A 24579-nucleotide genomic window follows, 5' to 3' on the forward strand; every position below is an offset into this window, starting at 1 on the left:
ATGCTTTCTTGATGAGTACAAAACTTCTTTTTTTTTTTTAAATAAATATTTTTTTACTTATAACTTCATGTTTATTTTGAGAAAACTAAAAAGGTGGGTTGATTTTGATCAGGTTTCATCACCACGGTAACTTACACTACAGGGCTAACCTGTTCCTATTCTGGGTCAGAGATTGCGGACACAAACAGACCAATCAGAGTAAAGTGACATATCTGATGCAATAATGCCACTCCCAGACCCTGTGCTCTTTTTGCTCCAAACACCTTTACACTCAAACCTATTTTTTAAAACAAAAATGTAATTTGTTGGTGTCAAGGTGGCTCAGTGGCTCAGTTTGCATGTTCTCCCCATGTTTGCGTGGGTTTCCTCCGAGTGCTCCGGTTTCCCCCACAGTCCAAAGACATGCGCTATAAGTGAATTGGGTAAGCTAAATTGGCCATAGTGTATGAGTGTGAATGAGTGTGTATGGATGTTTCCAGTGATTGGTTGCAGCTGGAAGGGCATCCACTGTGTAAAACATAGGCTGGATAAGTTGGCGGTTCATTCTGCTGTGGCGACACCAGATAAAAAAAGAAAATGAATGAATGAATGAATGAATAAATGACATTTGTTCCCAATGATTATTTATAATATCTGAAAAATAATTATTTACTGTATATTATATATTTAATAAGTTCTGAAGTGTCAAATAATATTAATAATAGCATTTAAATTTGTTTTATATAAGAAGGCTCACTGCCTCTTGAGCTCTCTGTGAACCTACAAGATTGATTGATACAGTTGATTGATTTGCATTGATATAAAAATATTTTAAATGGCCTTCTTAAACTTTTGCTGCATCAATAGTGTTTATTTCAGCTTTGCATATGTGTTCAATCCATTCTTACTTATTCTGATAATAAATGTCTTAATCTTCAACAGAGAAGTGAGTTGCGCTGACTCTGATTCAAACACACTCTCTCAAATGTGTCGTGTGTTTGCTGGACGTGGCACACTTTCATCTACGCCCACTCTAGTGTTAATAATCAACCCTGGGTTAAAGCCTGATCAACAGATAATGTTTACTGTGAAACAATTAACCTGATCTTAACCAATTGGCATCTCTTTGCATTTGTCAACACAAAACTTGCTCTACAACCTGCAGTTTGTTCAACTCATTTTGTGCAACAGGCCTCAGGAGTAATAGACCTCTTTAACTATAAACACCATTATCTGTCTGTGTTTGGACAGACAGGTATACATGCGATTTAATCTCATTCATGACATTCCTGCGATCATTATCTGAGACGGGTGTTCAAAACCCTTTAATGCATATACCTGTAGACTGTTTTTAGCCCCATGTTGTGTGAAAAAACATTTTGTTGTCTAAGAACTGATTGCATGCTTCTACATGTACACTGACTCATTCATAAAGTCAATTTCTCCTGAAATATATTGTTCAATACTGATATTTCCAAGATCTGTGGAGACCTGTCTACCATTTTATTAGTTAACAGGAAACGACATCTACTTATTCCTCTTTAAACTTGCATAATTATATATCTGAATCCCAAAAAAAAACCTCTAATAACCCATTTTTTAACTAAACATTTGACTATATATGTCCATATTTTAAGAGCAGTTCACTTATTTCTAATAACTTTCATTGTCGTAGACCTTTTTCAGCACAGCTTTAAATACCTATCTCTATGTGTCTATCACCATTCCTCTGTTTATTTATTTTTAATTGGCTTAAGTTTAACCTTACTTAACCCTAAATACAGATTTGGCTTTATGTGTATGTATTTATGTGTGCATGTGTATGTGTATATGTGCGTGTGTATGTATGTATGTATGTATGTATGTATGTATATGTGTATGTATGTATGTTGTAAGTGTATGTATGTGTATATGTTTATATATATATAAATATATGTGTGAGTGTGTGTGTGTATGTGTGTATATATATATATATATATATATATATATAGGTCTCCACAGATCTTGGAAATATTGAACAATATCCAGTATTGAACAATATATTTCAGGAGAAATTGACTTTATGAATGAGTCAGTGTACATGTAGAAGCATGCAATTTCTTCTAAGGCAACAAAATGGTTTTTCACACAACATGGGGCTAAAAACAGTCTACAGGTATATTCATTAAAGGGTTTTGAACACCCGTCTCAGATAATGATCGCAGGAATGTCATGAATGTGATTAAATCGCATGTTTACCTGTCTGTCCAAACACAGACAGATAATGTCTATAATGTCTAAATTTATATATAAATGTATTTTATCTTATCATTTATAATTGCTTTAGTATGTCCTTGTCATTACTCCTCAGTTTTTCCTTTTTACTGACAATATTGTTGTTATTGCTGGCACTATTATTAATACTTAACAACTTGTATATGGGTTTATATGTATATCTACGCACTTTGCTCTATGCGGATTGTCTACGGCATGTTTTTTTGTGTTCGAAAAATACAAAATAAAAGAAAAAAAAAGAGCAGTTCACTTATCAGTGAAACTAATTTTAGCAAAGAATTCTGCATAAACAGTGAGGAGGAAAATGGGGGAGATTCACACCACAGAAAAACACATTCTTCTGAAGAGAAAAACTAGTCTGACCTGACGAGCTGTTTTTTTACACATTAGGTTCTGTTTGCTCTGCTATTTTTCCTTGTCGTGCTCTAATACGTTCCTCATACTACAGCTTCACTTCATCATGTAAATGCTTTTCAGCAATTATGCAGCACGACAGATTAAGAACTCAAGAACCATCTATTATTGTTTAGAAACACGTTCTGCACAAAGACATTTCATTGTAACCATTTCCCCACTTCTAGTACTATAGAAAATTTAGAGTAGTGATATTTAATTTCAAATGTTTATGCTACAATGTAAAAAAAATCATCTTGCCTTAATTTTTTTGGTTGAATCAAATGAACTTTTCTAGCAACCTCAATTTAAATCAGTCAATCAGACTAAAACATTACATTAAACTTAATATGTAAATAAAGTAAAATAAAATTAGTTGAAACTTTATTAACTTGTTAAATTAAGTTAAAGTAACATCAAAGCATTTGTTGTCATGACTTTTTGTTACATATTTTTACAGTGTATAATGTTTTAGTTTCATTTAATTTAAGTGAAAGGGGGCAAGCTAAAAAAAATTATAATAATAAATTGATCATTTTTAAAAAGTTAAATGCTGTATGCTGTTTTATCAATTAATGCAACAGATTTAAGACATCATTTCCTGAAGTCTTTATTTTACAATGATTTTAAAAACATACACTGTATATCACTGTCCAAAAGTTTGGAGTCAGTAGTTATTTGTTGTTTTTTTAAGAATGGATGCATTGTAGATCAAAAGTGGTAGTAGATACTTTTGCCTTGTTTTACAAAAGATAAATAAAAAAACTGAACTTGCAATTAATCAAAAGTTATTTGAGAACCATCTATTATATTTTACAAACACTTTCTGCACAAAGACAGCATTTCATTGGAAATGTTTCATCAGTTCTAGTACTATTACAACATAGTGAGTGAGAAACTTTAGAGTAGTTATATTTCATGTTAAATGTTGATTATATAGTTCTTTTGTTTCATTTCGTTTAAGTGAAAGGGGCCAAACAAAAAAAAAAATTAAAACATTAATCATTTTTAAAAAGTTAAACACTGTATGCTATATTTTATCAATCCATGTAACAGATTTAAGACATCATTTCTTGAAGTCTTCATTTTACAATAATTTTACAAACATACACTGTATCCCACTGTTCAAAAGTTGTAGGATTCAGTTGTAGAGTCAGAAGAATTATTTATTTATTTATTTATTTATTTTTTGAGAATGGATGCATTATAGATCAAAAGTGGCAGTAAAGACTTTTGTATTGATTTACAAAAGAAACTGAACTTGCTGCCAAAATATTAAAGGAAAAGAAATAGAAATGAAAATTCTGTCATCATTTACTTTGTTGAATGCAGAAGAAATTATTTTGAAGTAAGTTCCAACCTTTAACCATTGACTTCTAGATTATTTGTTTTTCTTATACTGTAAATTAATGGTTTCGGGTTTACATTTTTTTCTAAATATCTTCTTTAGTGTTCAACAAAAGCTTGGAAACACTTGAGGGAGAGTAAACAGTGAGTAAATAATCATTTTGGGGTCATTAACTATCCCTTAATCTGTTTTCAAAAATAAAAATATCTTATTTAATTTTTTTCAGGTACCTGAACACTGGAGAATCCATGCGACAGATTTAAGACATCATTTTCTGAAGTCTTCATTTTACAATCATTTTACAAATATACACTGTATATCTCTCAAAAGTTTGGAGTCAGTAGGATATTTTTTAATGGATGCATTAAATAGATCAAAAGTGGTAGTAAAGACTATACAAAAGATAGAAAAAAGAAAAATGTATTACAACCAAAATATTAAAGGGATAGTTCTCCCAAAAATGAAAATTCTGTCATCATTTACTTTGTTGAATGCAGAAGAAAATATTTTGAAGAAAGTTTTAACCTGTAACCATTGACTTCTATATTATTTGTTTTTCTTATTGTAAATTAATGGTTTCAGGTTTTCATTTTTTTTAAATATCTTCTTTATACTTCTTTATTTTTTTAGGTACCTGAACACTGAAGAATTCATGCAACAGATTTAAGACATCATTTCCTGAAGTCTTCATTTTACAAACATATACTGTATATCACTGTTCAAAAGTAGGGAGTCGGTAGGATTTTTTATGTTTTGTTTTTTTGAGAATGGGTGCATTAAATAGGTCAAAAGTGGTAATAAAGACTTTTGCGTTCATTTACAAAAGATAAATAAAATAAAAACTTGCAATTAATCAAAACATGTATTACCGCCACAATATTAAAGGTACAGTTCTCCCAAAAAGGAATATTATGTCATAGTTTCCTTTGTTGAACGGAGAGGAAATTATTTTGAAGAAAGTTTCAATCTGTAACCATTGACTTCTATATTAATTGTTTTTCATGAAAATTAATGGTTTCGGGTTTTAAATTTTTTTCAAAATATCTTCTTTAGTGTTCAACAAAAGTTTGGATCCACTTGAAGGAGAGTAAGTAGTGAGTAAATAATAATTTTGGGGTGAACTATCCCTTGATTTGTTCTCAAAAATATATGTACCTGAACACTGGAGAAATAATGCTGAAAATAACCAGTTAAATAACCAATAGTGAAAATAACCAATATGTAACCACAATAATTCTTTTATAAAATATGTACAAATCCACTGTATTGCAATTTTTACTATAAATACAACAATGGTTTGCGAAAGAAAACAATGACTTACTAACCTCAAACTTTAAAACATATTAATTGCTATATAAATTCTCTTGACCGTGGGAACCCAAATACCAGTGTTTCTTTGAGACAAGCACCAGCTAGTACTCAATGCAGTAATTTATAGCCGAGACTGGATCAGACATGGCTGGACCAACAAGCTTCACTATGAATACAGTCCTTATGACAACAAAAGCCACGCGGATTACCCACAATCAGTATTTACCACACTGAACACGATTAAGATCTTTCTGGCGATCACATTATCTGTGGCCGTACACTGATACACAACCCGGATTCTGCGGTTACAGAACACAATGTTTACTCACTTCTAAAAGACCACAACATTACCTATTTAGACTCTTAATCTCATGACATCTGTCAGAATGAACACTTGACAGGGTTTATAGGAGTGCAACACACACTTGAACCCACTGAGAATTTATTTTTGCGGACAAAAGCACAGGCAGAAACAGCTACTAACTAGACCCCCACAAACCCCCAGCTCATCCTTCAAGCTGGAATGAGATGAGAGAGGAGCTGAACAAAAGCAGTCTGCCAACACACTGTCATCTGATACAGATGGGGGAGCCTGCATGGAGAGCCAGGTCACTCTTAAAAAGCTTTTTTGGGATTTGATGATTTCAAGAAGAACCTTTAACATTCTTAGAACTTTTCATAGCATATTAATAAGAAAAGTATTGTTAAATTAATTCTGTAATACTGTAAAAACAGTGTGCATTTGACTGTTTTTGTGTTTATTGTTTGATACTTGTAAAAAAATAAAGATTAATGTTTGTACAAAATTATAAATGTGGTTTTTAAGAATTTAACAAACGTAATATAGGTAGAAAAGTATTACAATTATGTAAGCATTACTTAAAAGCACAAGTTTCACTGAATAATAGTAACTTAAACACCCTGTGGATTATTAGAATTAGTACATTTCAGTTTTAAAAAAAGGTTTGACGAACTTAACTACAAGTTGAAAATTGATACAATTGAGTTGATGTTACTTGAAAGTGTAAGTTGAGAAAGTTGAGAAAGTCAAAGTCTAAGTCTAATAGGACAAACTAAAATAAAATGAGTTTGAAATACTCAAAAGGCTGATGCAAATAGTTGGCTAATTTTTTAAGTAAAACATACACAGTATTTTTTTACAGTGTAGGCTCCTATAAGAGCAACACAAACAGCACGCAGAAGTAAAAATGCACAACTACGCGCAAGGCAGGGTATGACTCTGTTTTCCTCCATTATGTTTTTGTTATGCTTCGTTGAAGAAATCCCAACCCCTGACAAAATACCTGTTTCTAATAGAAAACTGTTTTTATACTAAAAGTTTTGCAGAAGCTAGTTGGTTTGGTGTGTTAACTACTTCAGTAAAATCCATAGATTTTAAGTATGATTAAAGTATATGAAAAGTTTTTGTGGTCATTCTACTAAACAATCAACAGGATTCCAACACATTCAGGTGTGAAAGTGACCTGCTGTTCAGTATCAGTCTAGTGAAAGTGTGGGAAAGGAAACGGCAGTGCAGATTTTTTCCAGTCTGTCACCGTCCCAGCCCAGCATTACTGACTTCAATGGAACTAGAGGGAAAGAGTCCCAGTCACTCTGGATTTATGAGGCAGGACTGGAATTTAGGGGAGCGTGTGATACACAGCAGCCAAATCCCACAAATCCCCTTCAGTTGGGCTCTTTCAGGGATTCTGATGCCTGCAAAAGTGGATCCATCACAGATATACAGGGTTGTTTTTCTAATCTGATAACAACTGATAAAAAGGTCTGAGGTCTTGTTATATATGACACAGAGCCATTTGCTTTCTATTCACACCTACTCAAGCAAAGAAAGAACGTGGTGGTGCCAGGCTCCAAGTGTTTATGCTTTTAAAAAAAGGGTCAAAAAAGATCTAGAAGAGATAAAAATCCAAAAAATGAAATTTACTTATCCATGTGGTTCCAGATAAGCAATGTAAATTAATATGAGGACCATACTAATTACAATGAAATGACCGAAGAATTAATTTGAGGAATTTTAAGACCCTCTGCTCTGATTTTAAACCTTTTTAATGACTTCTAAGGGAAAACTAATACTTTTAAGACAAGTATTAAGACCTACTGAAATACTAGGGAATGTACCATTATTTAAGTTCTGGTCCATAACTATACCAATATAGCCCATATTATAAGGACTTACAAAGAATCATGTCTGGAGTATAAATGCAAATAATTCAGCTAAGAAATCAAAGGAATACATTTAATTTTAAAATATAGTCATATAGTAAACAAAACTTTTAACTAGTAAAGATATTTAAAAAAAGATTTAAATAAAAACATTCCAACAAAAAATTCTGTATGTTGGATCAAATAAATGCAGCTTTGGTAAGCAGAAGAGACTTCTAATAATAATAATATGAAGAAGAAGAAGAATATATAGTACTTTTGCCAAACTTTAGACCAATAGCTTGTGTATATTCATTATTTTGGTCTTGCCCAATAATGCTAATTGTTAAATATAAAAATACTTAATTTCTTCTCAAAATAAAAAACTAATTAAATTATATAAATCCAAAAATGAATCTAACTGAATTAAAGAGAATTAAAGAAAAATGGACAATTAAATTAAATAACAATACTGTAAAAATAAAAATTAAAGTAATAGAGCGTGCAGCTATTACACAAATGCCAGAAGACTTGTTTGCTGACGGTTGTCTAGAGATTTTCCTATGGATTTTCATAACTTTTTTTAAAAATCACAAGTAAAATAAAGTCAATTCTAAATATAAATTTGACATTCTGCAGTACTCAGTGAATTACACAAATCAGTCAAAATACAGGTTTCTAAACAAGTAACTAAATAGATCTCGTTGGGGTGTGGGTAGTTAAGCCTTGTGTGCTGTTGGGGATGTTTTAATCTACCTCAAAGCTGATTTTGTGTCTTAATTTGGCCACAACTTTCTCTGCGTTTCAGCAAATTAACTAATTTTTGGTGACAAATCTTTTTTTTTTTTTTTGACACATATTTTGGGAAAATGTTTCAAAAAGTTTCAAAAATCAACAGTAGACTGAGCAAATTAACCCTTTCATTATGTTTGTGGCTGTTTTTGCCTCATTAACTTCCATTTTAACAACATTTGTTTGATTGCAAAGCCATGACACCTCATAATCATAAAATTAAAACAAGAAGCTCAGCTTTGAGGATATAGTAATCAGTATTAATTCACGCACACTATAATTTGCCGTTTTACTCATATAAAACTCCATGTTATGGCTTTACAATTAAAACATTTGTTATAATGGAAGTCAATGAGGCAAAAACAGCCATTAACATAATGAAAGGGTAGTCAATTTTAACAATACATACAGGTTAATGTACAACAAACTACCTTACTATTTGTGAAGTTATAAAATCCCACAGGACAATAAGAAAATTGCAAGGGAACCAACAGATAATAGTTTTTACAGAGTTTTATGTTCCAGCTGCAGTACCCCTGACTCCAAAAGAGACTGTGTAAAACATCCCATGCAATTCAGAATAAAGACAGAAAACCTTTTTATTGCAAATAAACAAACATTCGAAATAAAACACCAACAGAAACCATCCATCAGTGATATATGTATATAAAAATTATATTAAGTTTATATAATTCTAGCTGACAGTAAACATCCAGAAGAGTAAACAATATGAAAGTAAACAGCTAAAGTGCTTGCTGGCTCTATAACCAACTCTAGGCACATTCACAATGACAATTCACAACTATCCAACTGTTCTTCTTCCTCATTTACATAATACATCTATGGTCTATTTGGGTCTATTTTTTCTTTTTTTGCTGCTTGAGCATCTTTCTTCGTTTTACAATCATGTCATGGAGTCTTTCCAGTCCCTCTTTTAGGCCGTCGCCAATGATGGCGCAAGTGGGCTGCAAGTGCCACGGTGTAGAGGGTCCCAGATCATTGAGTGCCAGCATGGTCTCTATTTGTGACAGTGGCAGAGCCTGTCTCATGTCCTGCTTGTTGGCAATAATCAGCACAGGCACTCCTTGATTTTCAGTGGAGCGGGCGATTTTATAAAGCTCAGTTTTAGCCTCTTCCATCCTCTCGGCGTCCAGAGAGTCCACAACAAATACAATCCCATCTGTACATCGTGTATAGGACTTCCAAAGAGGGCGCAGTTTCTCCTGGCCGCCAACGTCCCAAAAGTGAAACGTCACCGTCCGTGAGTCCCCAACTGGTATTCGGACTTTCTCAGCATTGAAGCCCCTGGTTGGGACGGTGTTGACGAACTCATTGAACTGCAGACGGTACAACACCGTCGTCTTGCCTGCAGAGTCCAGACCCAATATAGCAATGTGAAGAGAATTACAGAAGGGAAGACTGGATAGAAAGTTGGGTTGATCTGATATCCCGTTCCCCATTTCCTTCAGGAGTGTGAGAACATCAGAAGTTTAGGATGATGCTCCATAAGTCCAAAACCCCAACTTCGCATCCGAAGCTTGCCTAAAAGTTCATACATGGGCATATGGTGAGTTTTAAATGAGAATTGAATGACTTAATAATTGCATGGCTCTAAAAGCAGAAATATTTGTGTAATATATTATGTGACAAATAAAATGAGACTTTCAGGTAAAGTGGGTTACTTATAAATACTTTTGATAAATTATGATAATTAATTGTCATATTGTTAAAAGCCATTATGAAATAGCATATCCAGGGTTTCTGCTAATTAAGTTAAAGACTTTAAGACATTTAAGACCATTATGAATAAAATGTTAGACTTATACAGGGCTAAATGTTAAGGATTCTTTTCAGAATAGCCCAGTTAGAAAAGATTTTCACTAGCCCTATCAAAAAATGATCAAAATTTAATACAATAATAATAATTTTGTTTGAATATTTTTAATTAATTTTCAAATATATCCATTCACAAACCCTTTAACCCTAACCAAGAAAAGAACAAAACATTGCTGTCAATGACGTCAGTCTACAATAATAATAATTTAATAATAAAAAATATTGGTCAGGTCAGTATCTTCAGCAGTAATTAAATGCTATTTTTAAATAAAAAGTTAAGTTTTATTGAGATGGATTGTTGGTGATTGTATGGGTGTTATTGGCCAGATTGGGTAGCTATACATGAACGAAAGAAAATTAAGAGCTGTTAAAAAAGATTTAAGACCTACAACATAACATTTTAGTAGATTTAAAACTTTTTAAGGCCTAAAATTTAGCTTTTGAGATTATAGACATTTTAAGACCCTGCGGATACCCTGATATCATACAATGGATATATACAGCATTTTAAAACAACTGTACGTGCTTGCCAGTAGTTGGCAATGTCTGATTGTGAAGAAACATCTGTAAAAATACACTCCTTGCCCTTCCCCTACTTGGGTAAAGAGGTATGAAAATTTCTCAGAATACACAATCTACAATGGCAACATGGCTGCGCGCACACACGCACGTCTCAGGAATTTTTATTAATTTTATTACGAATTTTTACAACAAATTTTTATATGTTTTATTATTTCGTGTTTTACAGTGCTTAAAAAAAAACGATTTAAAAAAAACCCGTTAAATTTCACCATCTGTAACAGTGATCCTCAACCACCGGGCTGCGACCGGTATCGGTCCGCACAAGAAATCATTAATTATTTCAAATTTTTTTAAATATATATCTGAGTCCGAAAAAAATCTTTTAAAAATCTTTTATTTTGAAAAATGACCATACTCTAACTTACATTTCGGCCATTTGAGTGCCCAAATTTAACCCACAAGCAGCAAAATGAGTAAGAAACAGATGTCTTTGGAAAGTTTCTTTGCTAAGGAGGAAAGCCCAAGTGAAAGACCTGCGAACTGCCAAGGAATGGATCCGCAACCAATTTGTCTACAAATCAAGTAAATCCACCATGTCTGTGCCAGAAGATCAACTTCTGGAGATAGCAAATGGCTATCGCGTAACTTCGTGCAAGTTTGTCATTTCCAATGGAGGTGCACCGCTTTTATTTATTACAAACAATGTTTTGTCAGCTTGTCATCCTCTGAGTAAACAGCTGATATGTATATCTTGTGTTTACATAGATAAATGACCACGATGTAAATGCACAGTACAGTTATGAGCTTATTGCCACATTATATTATTATGATACCATGATATTGTTGCCTTTAGTGATTTCCTGAACATAAACACCAAAAAAATAATGCAACTGAAATACACCAGTTGCCATCGGCAGTCTCATATGAAGAAAGAGATCGTGATGATATATGATGACGTGTGTGCGGATGTTGTAGTGTGTCCTGTTTCTTAGGGGTAAATTTGAAGAACTTCCCCTTCACACTCTGTTTCAAGGGCCAAGGGGAAGAAGTAGGGGTAAAAAAAATGTATTAGGCCCTAGTCTGACATTAGGGCTTGGTGAAAAATCAAAATGAAAATTTAGCAAAAGCTGCAAATGTCATGCACATTTAAAATTTCAGTATCGATCAGTACCGAAGTCGATTATTTTGACAACACTAGTACTACACAGAGCTGTAGTTCACCGAGTAGCTGCACAAACAGTTGTCACTATTGCAGAATGACATTGATTTCACTATCAAAAGATTAAATCATCTGCGATTGTGAATTCTGTTTTGCGTAACTTGTCAGTGAACATTGACTCTGTGTAGTAAATGCTGCTCCATCTGAAATCCCATCTTGGAGGTTTACTACTGTTTACAGATCCAGCTTTACTGACCAAATGTGCATGAAAAAATCATCTTCAATTGATCACCCAGACATTTCTGACATAGATGTTTTACTTACAAATTGTTTGCACATGCCTTATACCTGAATATCTAAAAAAAATTTCACAAATTTATGAAAAGATGATGTTAAGCAAATGAACAGGCAATAAGGAACAGAAAGCTTTTCATTTTGTTTTATAGTTGAAAAGATTGGTTTAGCTTTAGTTGTCATGTAAACTTATCCTAACTAGAAAGGTTTCTGCAGATTTTTTCACAAGACATTATAAGCTAATAATTAAGTTTAATTAATTACTTAAAGGGAACACAAACCTTAATATGATCTCTATATGTATAGGAGGAACACAATGAAGTATTAGCACATTTTAGAGTAAAAAGATTGAATTGTAACCCAATATCCATTATTTTTAAAGACATAATTCACCAAAAAAAAAAATTCTGCTCAACACTAAAGATGATATTGTGAAAAGTCCTGTAAATTACAAGCCATTGACATCTATAATATCTAAAATACTGAGGAAGTTAATGGATACCGGTTTACAAAACTCTTCAAAATGCCAACAAAACAAAGACAAACAGGTTTTAAGCGAGAGGAGGGTGAGTAAATAATGGTGGGAGAATTTTCATTTTTGGGTCAACTATCACTTTAAAAAAAGATAAAGATAACAGCTCTTGAACACAAGAATATTGAAAAATCTTTGAAATGTATAGTGTGATTGTGATGTTGTTGTTTTTACAGTATCATTGTCTTGCTTAATTTCAAGTGAAAATGTCTAATGATTCTTATATAAAAATACATTTAATTAAAAATGAATTTTAGTTTTTTCTTCTTCTGTGAAAGTGATAAAAAAAATTAAGGTAGTTGTAGAATACAACCTAATAAAAACTAAATTCACACACAACAGATATATTTGTTCATTGAACCATAAGCTTAACTCTTAAAGACATAATTTCTTAATTTTGCCATTTAGTTAAAAAGTATCCTTGTTTTTTGGATGTTTATATGTAGAGTTCAGATGCGAAAACCTCTAAGTGCCATCTCAAATTTCCATAGAAAATTAACATTTATCTCAACCTCCTTTGTGTATGTTGAGATATTTCACTTTAAAGAACAGGACTTATTCTTTGCCATAAAAGTGATATTACTGAACATACACACCAGGAGCCTGGCAAAAATGCTCATTTTAGAAGAAAATTTCAGATGGCATTTAGAGGTTTTAGCATCTAAACTCTTCATATATTTGTATTGAAAAGCAGAAATACTTTCAGATAATCCACTGAGCTCCAAAAGGAGAGCATATCAGAAATACAAATACGATATTTCGAGGAGTCTGTTAGAGCCACAAGAATAAAAGCTCTGAAAAAGTCAGCATATCTTAGTGGTGCAATATTTCCTGAGAAGAGATAAATAGGGTGGTCTAACAATGAAAGTGAACGTGATAAGAGTTGTGCTGACGCAGCTTCTCTGGAAATCACTCGCGTCCACCTGTCGAATCGAAACTTTTCTGAATAAGCCCAAAGTTCAGCTAGACATTGCTTTTATCGAAAACGAAACAGTTACTATACCCTTTAATGATCAAAATAAATTTAAAAACAAAAACTAATCGATATGACAGCACATCTCGAGAAAAAAAACGTCTGAATTGTGAGTTTTGACCGCATGAACCGCAGCCTCGGGCGAGTAAAAGGAATTAATTATTTATGACGCGGTGACAAAACTTGCTTTGGCAAAAAATAAAGAGAAGTCAACATTCCCAATCACTAGTTAAAAGGTTTAAAACCAAACTCTCGTTACAGTCAGTTGCCAATTCAACTTACCGTTCAGACGTCATGCTCTGTTAGAAATCGTCATTCATTGCTCTGCGTGCTGCTGCTGTGCTCGCAGACTGACCGACGAGAGCGGGCTTGCACGCACGCACACGCCGCAGCTCATTTGTTTACCTTTAAAATGATTGGTCAGCGGAGGTTATGCGCGCATAATGAACACAAAGAGAGACGCGCATGAGTAATTGCTGCATTTTTATGCAGGCTACTTCATAATTCCTCACTTTTTTACTCCTGTGACTCAAACTTTCTTATTTATAAAGGGTTATAATAATCTGTAATTGGATTTTTTACTTTTATGGCAAATACTGTATATTCTCTAATAAACATAAAATAAAACATCACACTACACTTAAAAAAAGATTATTTGTTTTGCATGCTACATTATTTTAAATATTTAAATAAACAAAACAAAAATGTGTAATTTAATAAATAAACAAACAAATAAAGGAATAATTACATGAATGAATAAATTAATGACTGAATAAATAAACAAAAAAATGAACGAATGAATAAATAAATAAATAAATAAATAATGAATGAATGAATAAATAAATAATGAATGAATGAATGAATGAATAAGTAAATAAATATATATATATAAATAAATAAATACATTAATTATGAATGAATGAATGAATGAATGAATAAATAAATTAATTAACAAATAAATGAATGAATGAATGAATGAATGAAAAACTATTTTTATTAATTAATAAATGAATGAATAGATAAATGAGTAAATAAATAAAGAAAAGAAATAATTAAATAAATAAATGAATATTTAATTTTAAAAAATGAATAAAAAAATAAATGAATAAAAAATAAATGAATAAAAAAATAAATGAATGAATGAATAAATAAATATATAAATAAATTAATTATTGAATAAATAAATAAATAAAATGAATGAAGGAAGGAAGGAAGGAAGGAATAAATAAATAAATAAATAATGAAAAAATAAAGGAATTAATAAAGATTAAATAAATAAATAAATAAATTAAGAGTGCATCTGTTGTCTGTCTGTTTATTTCTTATGCTAAAATATGTGTATTAACTTTTAATATTTTAATACCAGGGCATTTTAAATTGAATTCAATATATTTAATTAAAATAAAATTAACTGCCATGTTGTTAATAAGATGTTTCTGTATTTCTGTTTGTGCTCACAATTTGTTTTGTATTATTTTGCTGTTTGCTTGTTTGTACATGTATTAAAAGACAAGCTCAGAAACTAAAGAGTGTAGCAAATATCTTTACAGTACTTCTGTTTTCTCCATACTAAAACTTCAACATTAGTTTAAACTTGCTTTGTCTGAATGACACAGCACTACATTCTTTCTTTTGTCCTAAATGGATTCATTTCCTCCAAGAGTTTGTGAACTTTTCTTCAACTCGGTCCATTAAAGCACTGTACACTCCTCTTCTGCGTCGATGTCTCTGTAATACAATTCAAAAGTTTCCACAAAGGTAAATCCTCAGTTCAGTAGCTGAAGACTAATATAAATGTTGTGTATTTGCTTACTGTGTAAGATGCAGATTTTGGAGGCCATGGTGACTTTGGCAATATGAGTCTTGGGTCCCATTTAAGCTCTGCCGGTTTGAAAGTGTCTATTTTGCTGGCCGTGTCTCCACATGAATAGTTCAGGTCCGGATGGCTGTCAATGACTGTAATCAATGAAATAAATAAGTGGGTGAGGTTTACTTACATAAGGCACAGTGTTTGACCTTTGTTCTATAATGGATTTTATGACTATCCATGTATTAAAGGGATAGTTCACCCAAAAATACAAATTATATTTATTTAGCCTCCACATGTTCAAAATCTGCTTTTCAAAAAAGTTTTTCTTCTGTTTAACACTAAGTAAGATATATCAAAGAATGCTGAAATTAAGCAGCCACTGGGTGTACATGACCCGGTGTACACGCATTTTGAAGCATGCATTTGAAGAATGAAGAATGCATGAAGAGAAACAAGTGATAAAAGTAGCAAATCTATAGGAAAATCCCTTAATTTGCAAAAAATAGATCAAACATTAAGCTTGATGTGGCTTTGGGCTTGGTATAAAGGATGGTTAATATGGATATGGAAAAAGGACATTAATATTGGGAGATGTAAACACTTTTGCTGGATAACAAACATTATCAGCTAAGACTAATCATCTGTCTATGTACTTAACTCAACTTAATTTATTTCTAGAGCAATTTCAACCTACACAATGGGTACCAAAGTACTGTACATAAAAAACACATGATACATGCAAACATACATAAACTCACAACACATGATTAAAAGCTAAAGAAAATAAGTGTGTTTTCAGTGACCTTTGAAATGACTCCAAAGTAGGAGATGTTCTTAAGAAGGGAGAAAGATTGATCCAAAGTCTTGGAGCTACTACTGAAAAAAAGCTCCATCACTTCGACATTTCAATTGTGATAGCAGAGCTGTCAAATAGAGTAGACTCTTAGAGAGAAAAGATCTCACGGGCTGATGTATATTAATTAGCTCAGAAATATATTCAGGTGCCAGGCCATGGAGGGATTTACAAAACATACATCCGTATTTTGTACTGATTTCTAAACTGTGGTAACCAGTATAGGGAAACCAGTAAAGGTGTGATGTGCTCTCTTTTTTGTGTTCCAGTTAAAAGCCTGGCAGCTGCAGACAAGAGAGAGAGGCCTGACTCTCACCCAGATAATTGCAATAATCCAGACGAGAAGAGATGAAGGCATGAATAACCTTCTCCAAGACACTGAAAGAGAGGACAGACTTCAACTTGGTAACAGATTTAAGATAGAAAAAATTATTTTTGACAACTGTGTATGTACATTATTCTTGTCTTGTAACTAGGTTACCAATACAGCAGTCAGCTGTTCCAACAACTTGATAGAAACACATCTAATTCACATTTGGGATTACTATTTTTTACAAATTTGAAAACATTGGCTCCATGTTATATTTACATTTATTGATTTAGCAGATGCTTTTATCCAAAGAGACTTACAAATGAGGATAAACAAGCTATTTAAAACACCTGAGAGTAACAATATAAAGATACCATGACAAGTTTAAGTTAAAATTTAGCAGTTTTTATGCATACACACATACTATACATATATACAGTGCATCTGGAAAGTATTCATAGCACTTAACTTTTTCCACATTTTTTTATGTTAAGACCTTATTCTAAAATGGATTAAAATAATTTATTTCCTTAAAATTCTACACACAATACCCCATAACGAACATGTGAAAAAATATTTTTTGAAATTGTTGCAAATTTATAAAAAATAAAAAACCTGAAAAATCACATACATACATACATATATACATACAGTTGAAGTCAGGATTGTTAGCCCACCTTTGAATTTTTTAAAAATTTTTAAATATTTCCCAAATGTTGAACAGAGCAAGGACATTTTCACAGTATGTCTGATAATATTTTTTTCTTCTGGAGAAAGTCTTATTTGTTTTATTTCATCTAGAATAAAAGCAGTTTTAAATTTTTTAAGAACCATTTTGAGGTCAAAGTTATTAGCCCATTTAAGCTATATAGTTTTTCGATAATCTACAGAACAAACCATCATTATACAATAACTTGCCTAATTATCCTAACCTGCCTTATTAACCTAGTTAAGTCTTTAAATGTCATTTTAAGCTGTATAGAAGTGTCTTGAAAAATATCTAGTCAAATATTATTTACTGTCATCATGCCAAAGATAAAATAAATCAGTTATTAGAAATGAGTTATTAAAACTATTATGTTCAGAAATGTGTTGAAAAAATCTTCTCTCCATTAAACAGAAATTGGGGGAAAAAAATAAACAGGAGGGCTAATAATACTGACTTCAACTGTATATATATATATATATATATATATATATATATATATATATATATATATATATATATATATATATATATATATATATATATATATATATATATATATATATATATACACACACACACACATACACTTATACGCATACTGTACACATTCGAGCACACTCAGAATTGCACAATGATTTCCCAGAAACATGGAGTGTTCGTAAGAAAGTGTCTGGTGCATATGGAGAGGAAAAGAGTGTGTCTCCTACATGATTGGATTGATTTCCAAAGTATTTTTTTTTCTCTACTACGCATATCAATGGCTGTTGGCTTCCAACATTCTTCAAAATATCTTTATTTGTGCTCAACAGAAGAAAGAAATTCAAAAAAGTTTAAGATCCCATGAGGAAATGTTAATATTTGAGTGAACTATCCCTTTAAGTCTGACTTCACAAGTCAGCCTTCAAGTCTTAATGCTTTGTCAGATGCTAAAACAAACAAATAATTATAATATACACACAAAGTCTAGTGCAATACTAAAATTTATGATTGAGATGTTTATATTCATGCCTAATCTCAGATACTCAGACAGTAATTCACCTTTTACAAATGGTTAAAATATTGTTGTCTTGATGATAAAAAAACAAACATTGGCTTTATTGTGTGATATATGACTAAACAATTGTCATAATCGACTGTTGAGAGTTTCTCTCAGAACCAATACATAGACTATTCAATACATCACAATTGAACAAGCAGATCAGATAATACATTTAAAAAAAAATGTCATTACATGGATGACATAATATGCATAACCATTTATACCTACCCCTTGTTTAATGTTCAACATTTATCTCTGCTTTAATTTATGATGTCTAAATGAAAATAATGTTACCTGGTTTTAAGCACTGGGACTTCAAGCAGCCTGGATCCTTTTCTAAAGAAGTCACCATTTCTGGCATTCCCTCTTCACACTGCAATCAAATGGAGTGTTTAATTTCTTATAAAGCCTGTCATCTAGTGTTGATATAGTGCAATGCATATAATATAAAAAAATGATCGTTTTAGAAACGTACAGGTCTGAAGTTGTGAGGTTTGGGATTTTTGTAAGGTCCCACGGGATACGTCCCTCCTCTTACAAACAGCAGTTTTGACTGTAGTGAGTCTGGTGGTTTGTAGAATGTGATAAACGGTCGTACTTTATGTCTCCTTTTCTCAAGTCCTGGTAATACATCATTCCTCTTTTCCAGAATAAAGGATTTTTCATCCACGCTCTCATTTGCTTTAACCAGATGGATGTTTTTGGTCTTGATTCGTGGCAAGCACACGGATGTGTAGAGTTTTGGGGTGAAGTCAGGGGCTTTGATGCTCCATGGATCAAGGGGAACTGCTGGATGTGGTGGGATGGGTCCACAACTCCGGCTTGAGATCAGGTTTTGACTCACAGAAAAAAGCAGCTTTCTTCTAAGGTCAACAGATGTACCGCCCAAAGGCTCAGGAAGATTCATTGTGGATATGTACAGTATGTACAGTATACTGTATGAATAATCCATAAAAATGTTTTTAGACCACCAACAATTCATCATAATGTTAGTTAGATAAATAAAATTAAATGATCACTTCAAAAAGTAAGTAAACCCATTCCCTTAAAAATGACAAGAAAAAATGTTTGTTAAGTATTTCTGTTGTAACTTAGAACTGTTAAGTTCTCTTAAATTCATTTTTATAATTATGCACATAGTTTATTTACTTAATAATTCGAAGGCAATGAGTTCACTCATTTATTAAACTAATCACTTTTTGCATGTATGCTAAATAAAAATGGCAAATAATTTAAATGTAATTACATAAAATATACTAAAATATATAATAAAAAAAATTAATATATAATAACAGGACTATTAAGAACTGTTAGCTAACTAAAAAAAGAAAAAGAAAATGGAAATACATTTTTAAATGAAACAAGACTTTTTTTCAAACTGACATTGCAAAGAAATTAAGGTTAACCAGCTTTTTTAAACCGCAATAATTACCATGATCTCCTTTCATTTCAATATAAAGGATCATTAAATCAATGTAAACCTTACAGTAAAACTGCTAGAAAGAAAGAAACAAATTAAGAAAGAAAGTATATATATATATATCACTTTAATGGTAATAATACAATAATAATTGAATTAATTAATAACTAAATGAACAAGCAAAATAATAAACCAATGACAACTGAATAACAGCAAGAACTGTTTTTCAATAGAACAAAAAACACTAAAAGAAAGACAAAAACTATTAAGAAAGAAGACATGAAGAGTCAAGTGTTCTATTTCTATTTCTATATTTCTATTAACCTGACATTTCAAAGAAATTAAAGTAAACCAGCTTTTTTAACCATAAAAATGCAAAACAGATTGCAACAGACCATTTAAGTTAAAAAACTATGAGTACTGTGAACTTAATCCATTTTAATAAACAAAACAATTTGAGCACAATAAAACCCAATAAATGAAGAAAACTCAAACCAACTGAGTACTGTAAAACCCAATAAGTTAAGGCAACTCAAACCATTTGAGGAAACCGATTGCTACACACAATTTAAGTTAAAAACTGGTCTATATGAGTACTGTGAACGTACTGTATTTAAGTTGAAGTAATGAGGTATTTAATTAACTCATTACCTTCAACACTGAATTCAAAATTCTTTTTAAATGAGTAGAATTAACTTTCAGTAAATTGAGTTGACTACACTCATTTCATTTGATAAAGCTGACTGTTGGGTTTTACAATGTATTAACATTTTAAAATAAAGAATCATTTAAACCTTATTGTAAAACTACATAAAAAGAAAGAAAGCAAGAAAGCAAGAAAGAAAGAAAGAAAGAAAGAAAGAAAGAAAGAAAGAAAGAAAGAAAGAAAGAAAGAAAGAAAGAAAGAAAGAAAGAAAGAAAGAAAGAAAGAAATTACTTGGAGAAAGAACTATTTTTATCAACCTGACATTTCAAAGCCTTACCTTTTTCACTGCAGAGTGGCTGTCATTTAGCCATGATGACTAAGTAGATGGCGAAGAGTTCAAATTGTTGTGTTTGGTCAAAAAATTAAGCCAGCTCAGCATGCAGCATTTGGTACAACAAAAAGAGGTTGCCAGGCAGCCAGAGTTTCAAGTTCTCATTCAGAGACTCTGCGTGTGGACGGAGCACAGTGGAGACATTGTTGAGGAAACAAAGAGACGCCTCAGCAACCATCTAACTATGAATTAAAGTCCATTTAAGCATGGAAGACACTGAGAAACATTTTATTCCAAGGAACACCTATGAGTTATATCATCAGTTATTACATTATTTAAAACAAATAAATCTGACAATAATAATCTGCAGGTTTATTTGCTGTTTATTAGCATATGCTTATAGCAGTTGTTGCAACAAATGTAAAGCATTTGTTTTACATTCATATTCAGCTTGATTTCTGGCTTAAATTACTCTTATTCAGCTGGTATTATGATGTTTTTCAAGTTGACGTTGCGTTCTGCACCTAATTTGCAACCAGTTCATACAAAAGTTCAAGTTGTAATTTCTATTCAACACCAGCAGAGGTCAGCAAATAACTAATTTAAATTCTCTTTCTCTCTTTCTCTCTCTCTCTCTCTCTCTCTCTCTCTCTCTCTCTCTCTCTCTCGCTCGCTCGTTTATCAAAGATCAATTCTCTTAAACATATTTAATGAAACTATAGTGTAAAGCAATAACAGCTCGAGATAAAGCATGTTGTAGCCTTTCGATTTTCTGTCTTTTTATAGTAGGATATACATTATTTGGCCATTTTCATTACAGGGTTTGGGGATAGGAAGAGGGATATTATAGAAAGAAAACAGAGAAGGGTGTATGTTGTAAATAAATTAAGAGCATTTAACATTTCACGAATAAGTAAGAGCTGAAAATTACAGGGGCCATAAATAGTTTATAGGAATTTTTATTTTCATTGTTTACCGAAAAAATGTCAAAGCGAAGCTGTGCGGGTCGTTCATATATCTTAAGAGAAACACTTCTCACAAAACAGATGCTTTATACACATAAATACTTGTGTATAAATGGTCATTACTAACTTTTTATAAACGTAATTTCATTATAGCTGCAGATCAATGACAGTGCGAAAGAGCCTACTGTAACATCTGATTATCATCTGATTATCATCAGCTCAAGAAGTTCGATATTTCAAAAATAGAAGCGCAGTGGGCTCTCTGGAGAAAGTGAAACCGCTTGGACTTTTAGACGGGCTCGTAAAGCAACAACAGGACACCGCAGATTGTGTTCTTCTTGACTTTGTGGCTGTTCATGAACACGACGACAAGGTTTGTTTGAGCTCGGGTCGACCATGGCTTGTTATATGTATATTATTAAGGTGTAATGTCTCAGCTGTGTTTTTAAAAATGGCGATTCCTTTGTTTTCATTCTTCTGCTTGTCCACGAGCGATTGACATCTCTGCGCGTCTAGCTCCACCTTTTGATACTCTTTAAAATGTGGTATGGTATGGTATGGTATGGTTCGTTTTTTGGTACCCTTTGACAGTGGAAACGGCCATAAAAGCGTACCGAACCGAACCGTACCATACCACTCAGGAAACGAGCCATAAGCAAACTAAGCGACTGCATAGAGACCTGCCGCCAGTAGGGGGGCCCACAATCCACTGGTGGTGCGAACCGTTTCCTTGCTGATATCGTTTTTATTTGCCTTATAAATTATCTTCTTTGACAGTGCTTTAGTATTTAAATATTGATAAATTTTCATTGAAAAGAAATGTAAAAAATAACAATTTTATTTAAGTTGAAATTGTTTTCGTGTGAAGATCATGCATCAATAGGAAGCTGGCAGCATCTTATTTCTCATATGCGTTCTGTGTTTTCACTGTTTGAGTTTGTTCTTCCAAGGTAACCTGCGAGGCACAGACATAGCTATGGCCTTTGCTTCATTGCCTGTCCCATTTATATACCTGATTTATTTCGGAAGTTGGACCGCGAAAATGAAACGAAACTAACTTTATTATTCAGGTGGAAAAATGAAGACGAGAAGAGACAAGCACATAATTATTTTTAGCATCACTTTTAAGTGATAATGATGATGTTAAAAACATAATCTGATAGCATATTTACCCAAAATAGGCAATTACAGATTAATAAACGTCATCTACTTAAAAGAAATATTTTTTCCTGGTTTTACAGACCCGTTTTTTAGTTTAAAATGCATTTTACTGAAATGCAATAGTACTGAAGTGTCTTTTACTGACATATTTTGCACACGAGTAATATTTTTTCTGAGACATGTTTATAACAGTTATGTCCTAATTGAATCAATCATAGTTTAATATAAGCTCTGGACCCTGCATCTCAAATTTAAGGAGCAGGTAAGGAGACTGAAGGGAATAATAAAGTTTGTGTTTGGGTATTAACACTAACCAAGTGTTTGTTGTATCCCTTTTCAGGTTCAGAATGTATATTTTATTATTATAAAGTAATTCTAATATAAAGTAATGCATTTTTGATTAAAAAAAAAATATATATATATTTATAAATTAAAATATATATATTATGACCAAACTCAAAATTTTGTGTTAAAGAATGTTCAAGGAATTTTCAAATTACAATATAGTCAAATTTATGAGACTGACACCAAATTAATGATAAAATTAATAAAATGATGTTTGTTGTAAAATGAGTTGGCATTTCTGTGTGGAGTTTGCTTGTTCTCCCCATGTTCGTATGGGTTTCCTCCGGGTGCTCCGGTTTCCCTCACAGTCCAAAGACATGCACTATACGGGAATTTGGGTAAATTGTCTGTAGTGTATGTGTGTGAATGTAAGAGTGTATGGGTGTTTCCCAGTGATGGGTTGCAGCTGAAAGGGCATCTGCTGCATAAAACATATACTAGATAAGTTGGCGGTTCATTCCGCTGTGACGACCCCAGATTAATAAAGGGACTAAGCCGAAAAGAAAATTAATGAATGAATGGCAGAAAGTCAGGTTTGTGATAAGAACATTGAGTAGGGTAAATGATGACAGAATTTTCAATTTTGAGTAAACTAATTACCCCTTTAAGTAGGCCTACTCATGTTTGATACTGCTCAGTAAACTAATGATTAGCTTGACAATGACTATATATATATATATATATATATATATATATATATATATATATATATATATATATATATATATATATATATATATATATATATATATATATATATATATACTATAGTCTATAAAAATGAAAGATTATGCAGGCCAGAAGGAGAGAGCTAAAAGAGGTCACACCTGGGTTTTATGAGAGCCAGTTTTAAAAGAGCAAATGCTCTTAACACAAATTGCCCATTACAAGTCACACGTCCTCGTGGTAAGATAACCAGGTTGACCGTAATCTTAATATGCACTTTAAAATTTTTTTGGTAAGACTTCATGGTCCCTATTGCTCATTGTGTTGACTAAAAGTTACATTGCAACTACATGCCAATTACTTCTCATTTGAGTTTTACAGTAGTAGACGGTCTGCTTAATATCTGTTGATACTGCTCCTTCAACAGACTTTTAACTGATTATAAGAAACTTTGCAAGTCATGTCAATTTACATTAACCCTAACCCCAATTTAGCAGTCTACTTATAATCTAATGAGAATTAGATGGCATGTAGATGCAATGTAACTTAAATTCAACAAAATGTGTTAAAGAGACCATCAAAATAAAGCAATGCCAAAAAAATTGTGCTTACTAAAAAATTTGTGTCTTAGAATGTTGAGCAAAGGAGTTTGTAAAAGTTCACATAAATGTACCATTTACACATTCACCATTGACAAGTTCTGTCACCCACACAAAAAGATGTGCAAATCATTATTTAAAGGAACGTG

At 32.1% G+C, this 24579-nt stretch overlaps 2 protein-coding genes across 2 annotated transcripts; both read right to left on the minus strand.

Annotated features, from left to right (window-relative positions):
* Positions 1–8853: 8853 nt before the first annotated feature.
* On the minus strand, positions 8854–13957 carry arl4aa (ADP-ribosylation factor-like 4aa). Its single transcript, XM_056474517.1, has 2 exons — positions 13859–13957; positions 8854–9802 (listed from the first exon to the last, which is right to left on the minus strand). The coding sequence occupies exon 2, from the start codon at positions 9718–9720 to the stop codon at positions 9118–9120; it is 603 nt and encodes a 200-aa protein (XP_056330492.1). The 5' UTR covers positions 9721–9802; positions 13859–13957; the 3' UTR covers positions 8854–9117.
* A 1078-nt stretch (positions 13958–15035) lies between these two features.
* si:dkey-30e9.6 (uncharacterized protein LOC564083 homolog) lies at positions 15036–20770 on the minus strand. The gene is made up of 5 exons (XM_056474280.1): positions 20701–20770; positions 18773–19232; positions 18592–18670; positions 15390–15532; positions 15036–15304 (listed from the first exon to the last, which is right to left on the minus strand). The coding sequence occupies exons 2-5, from the start codon at positions 19202–19204 to the stop codon at positions 15224–15226; spliced, it is 735 nt and encodes a 244-aa protein (XP_056330255.1). The 5' UTR covers positions 19205–19232; positions 20701–20770; the 3' UTR covers positions 15036–15223.
* Between the last annotated feature and the right edge of the window lie 3809 nt (positions 20771–24579).

This window comes from Danio aesculapii, chromosome 15 (genome assembly GCF_903798145.1).
Source record: "Danio aesculapii chromosome 15, fDanAes4.1, whole genome shotgun sequence".
In the NCBI taxonomy this organism is placed as follows: Eukaryota; Metazoa; Chordata; class Actinopteri; order Cypriniformes; family Danionidae; genus Danio; species Danio aesculapii.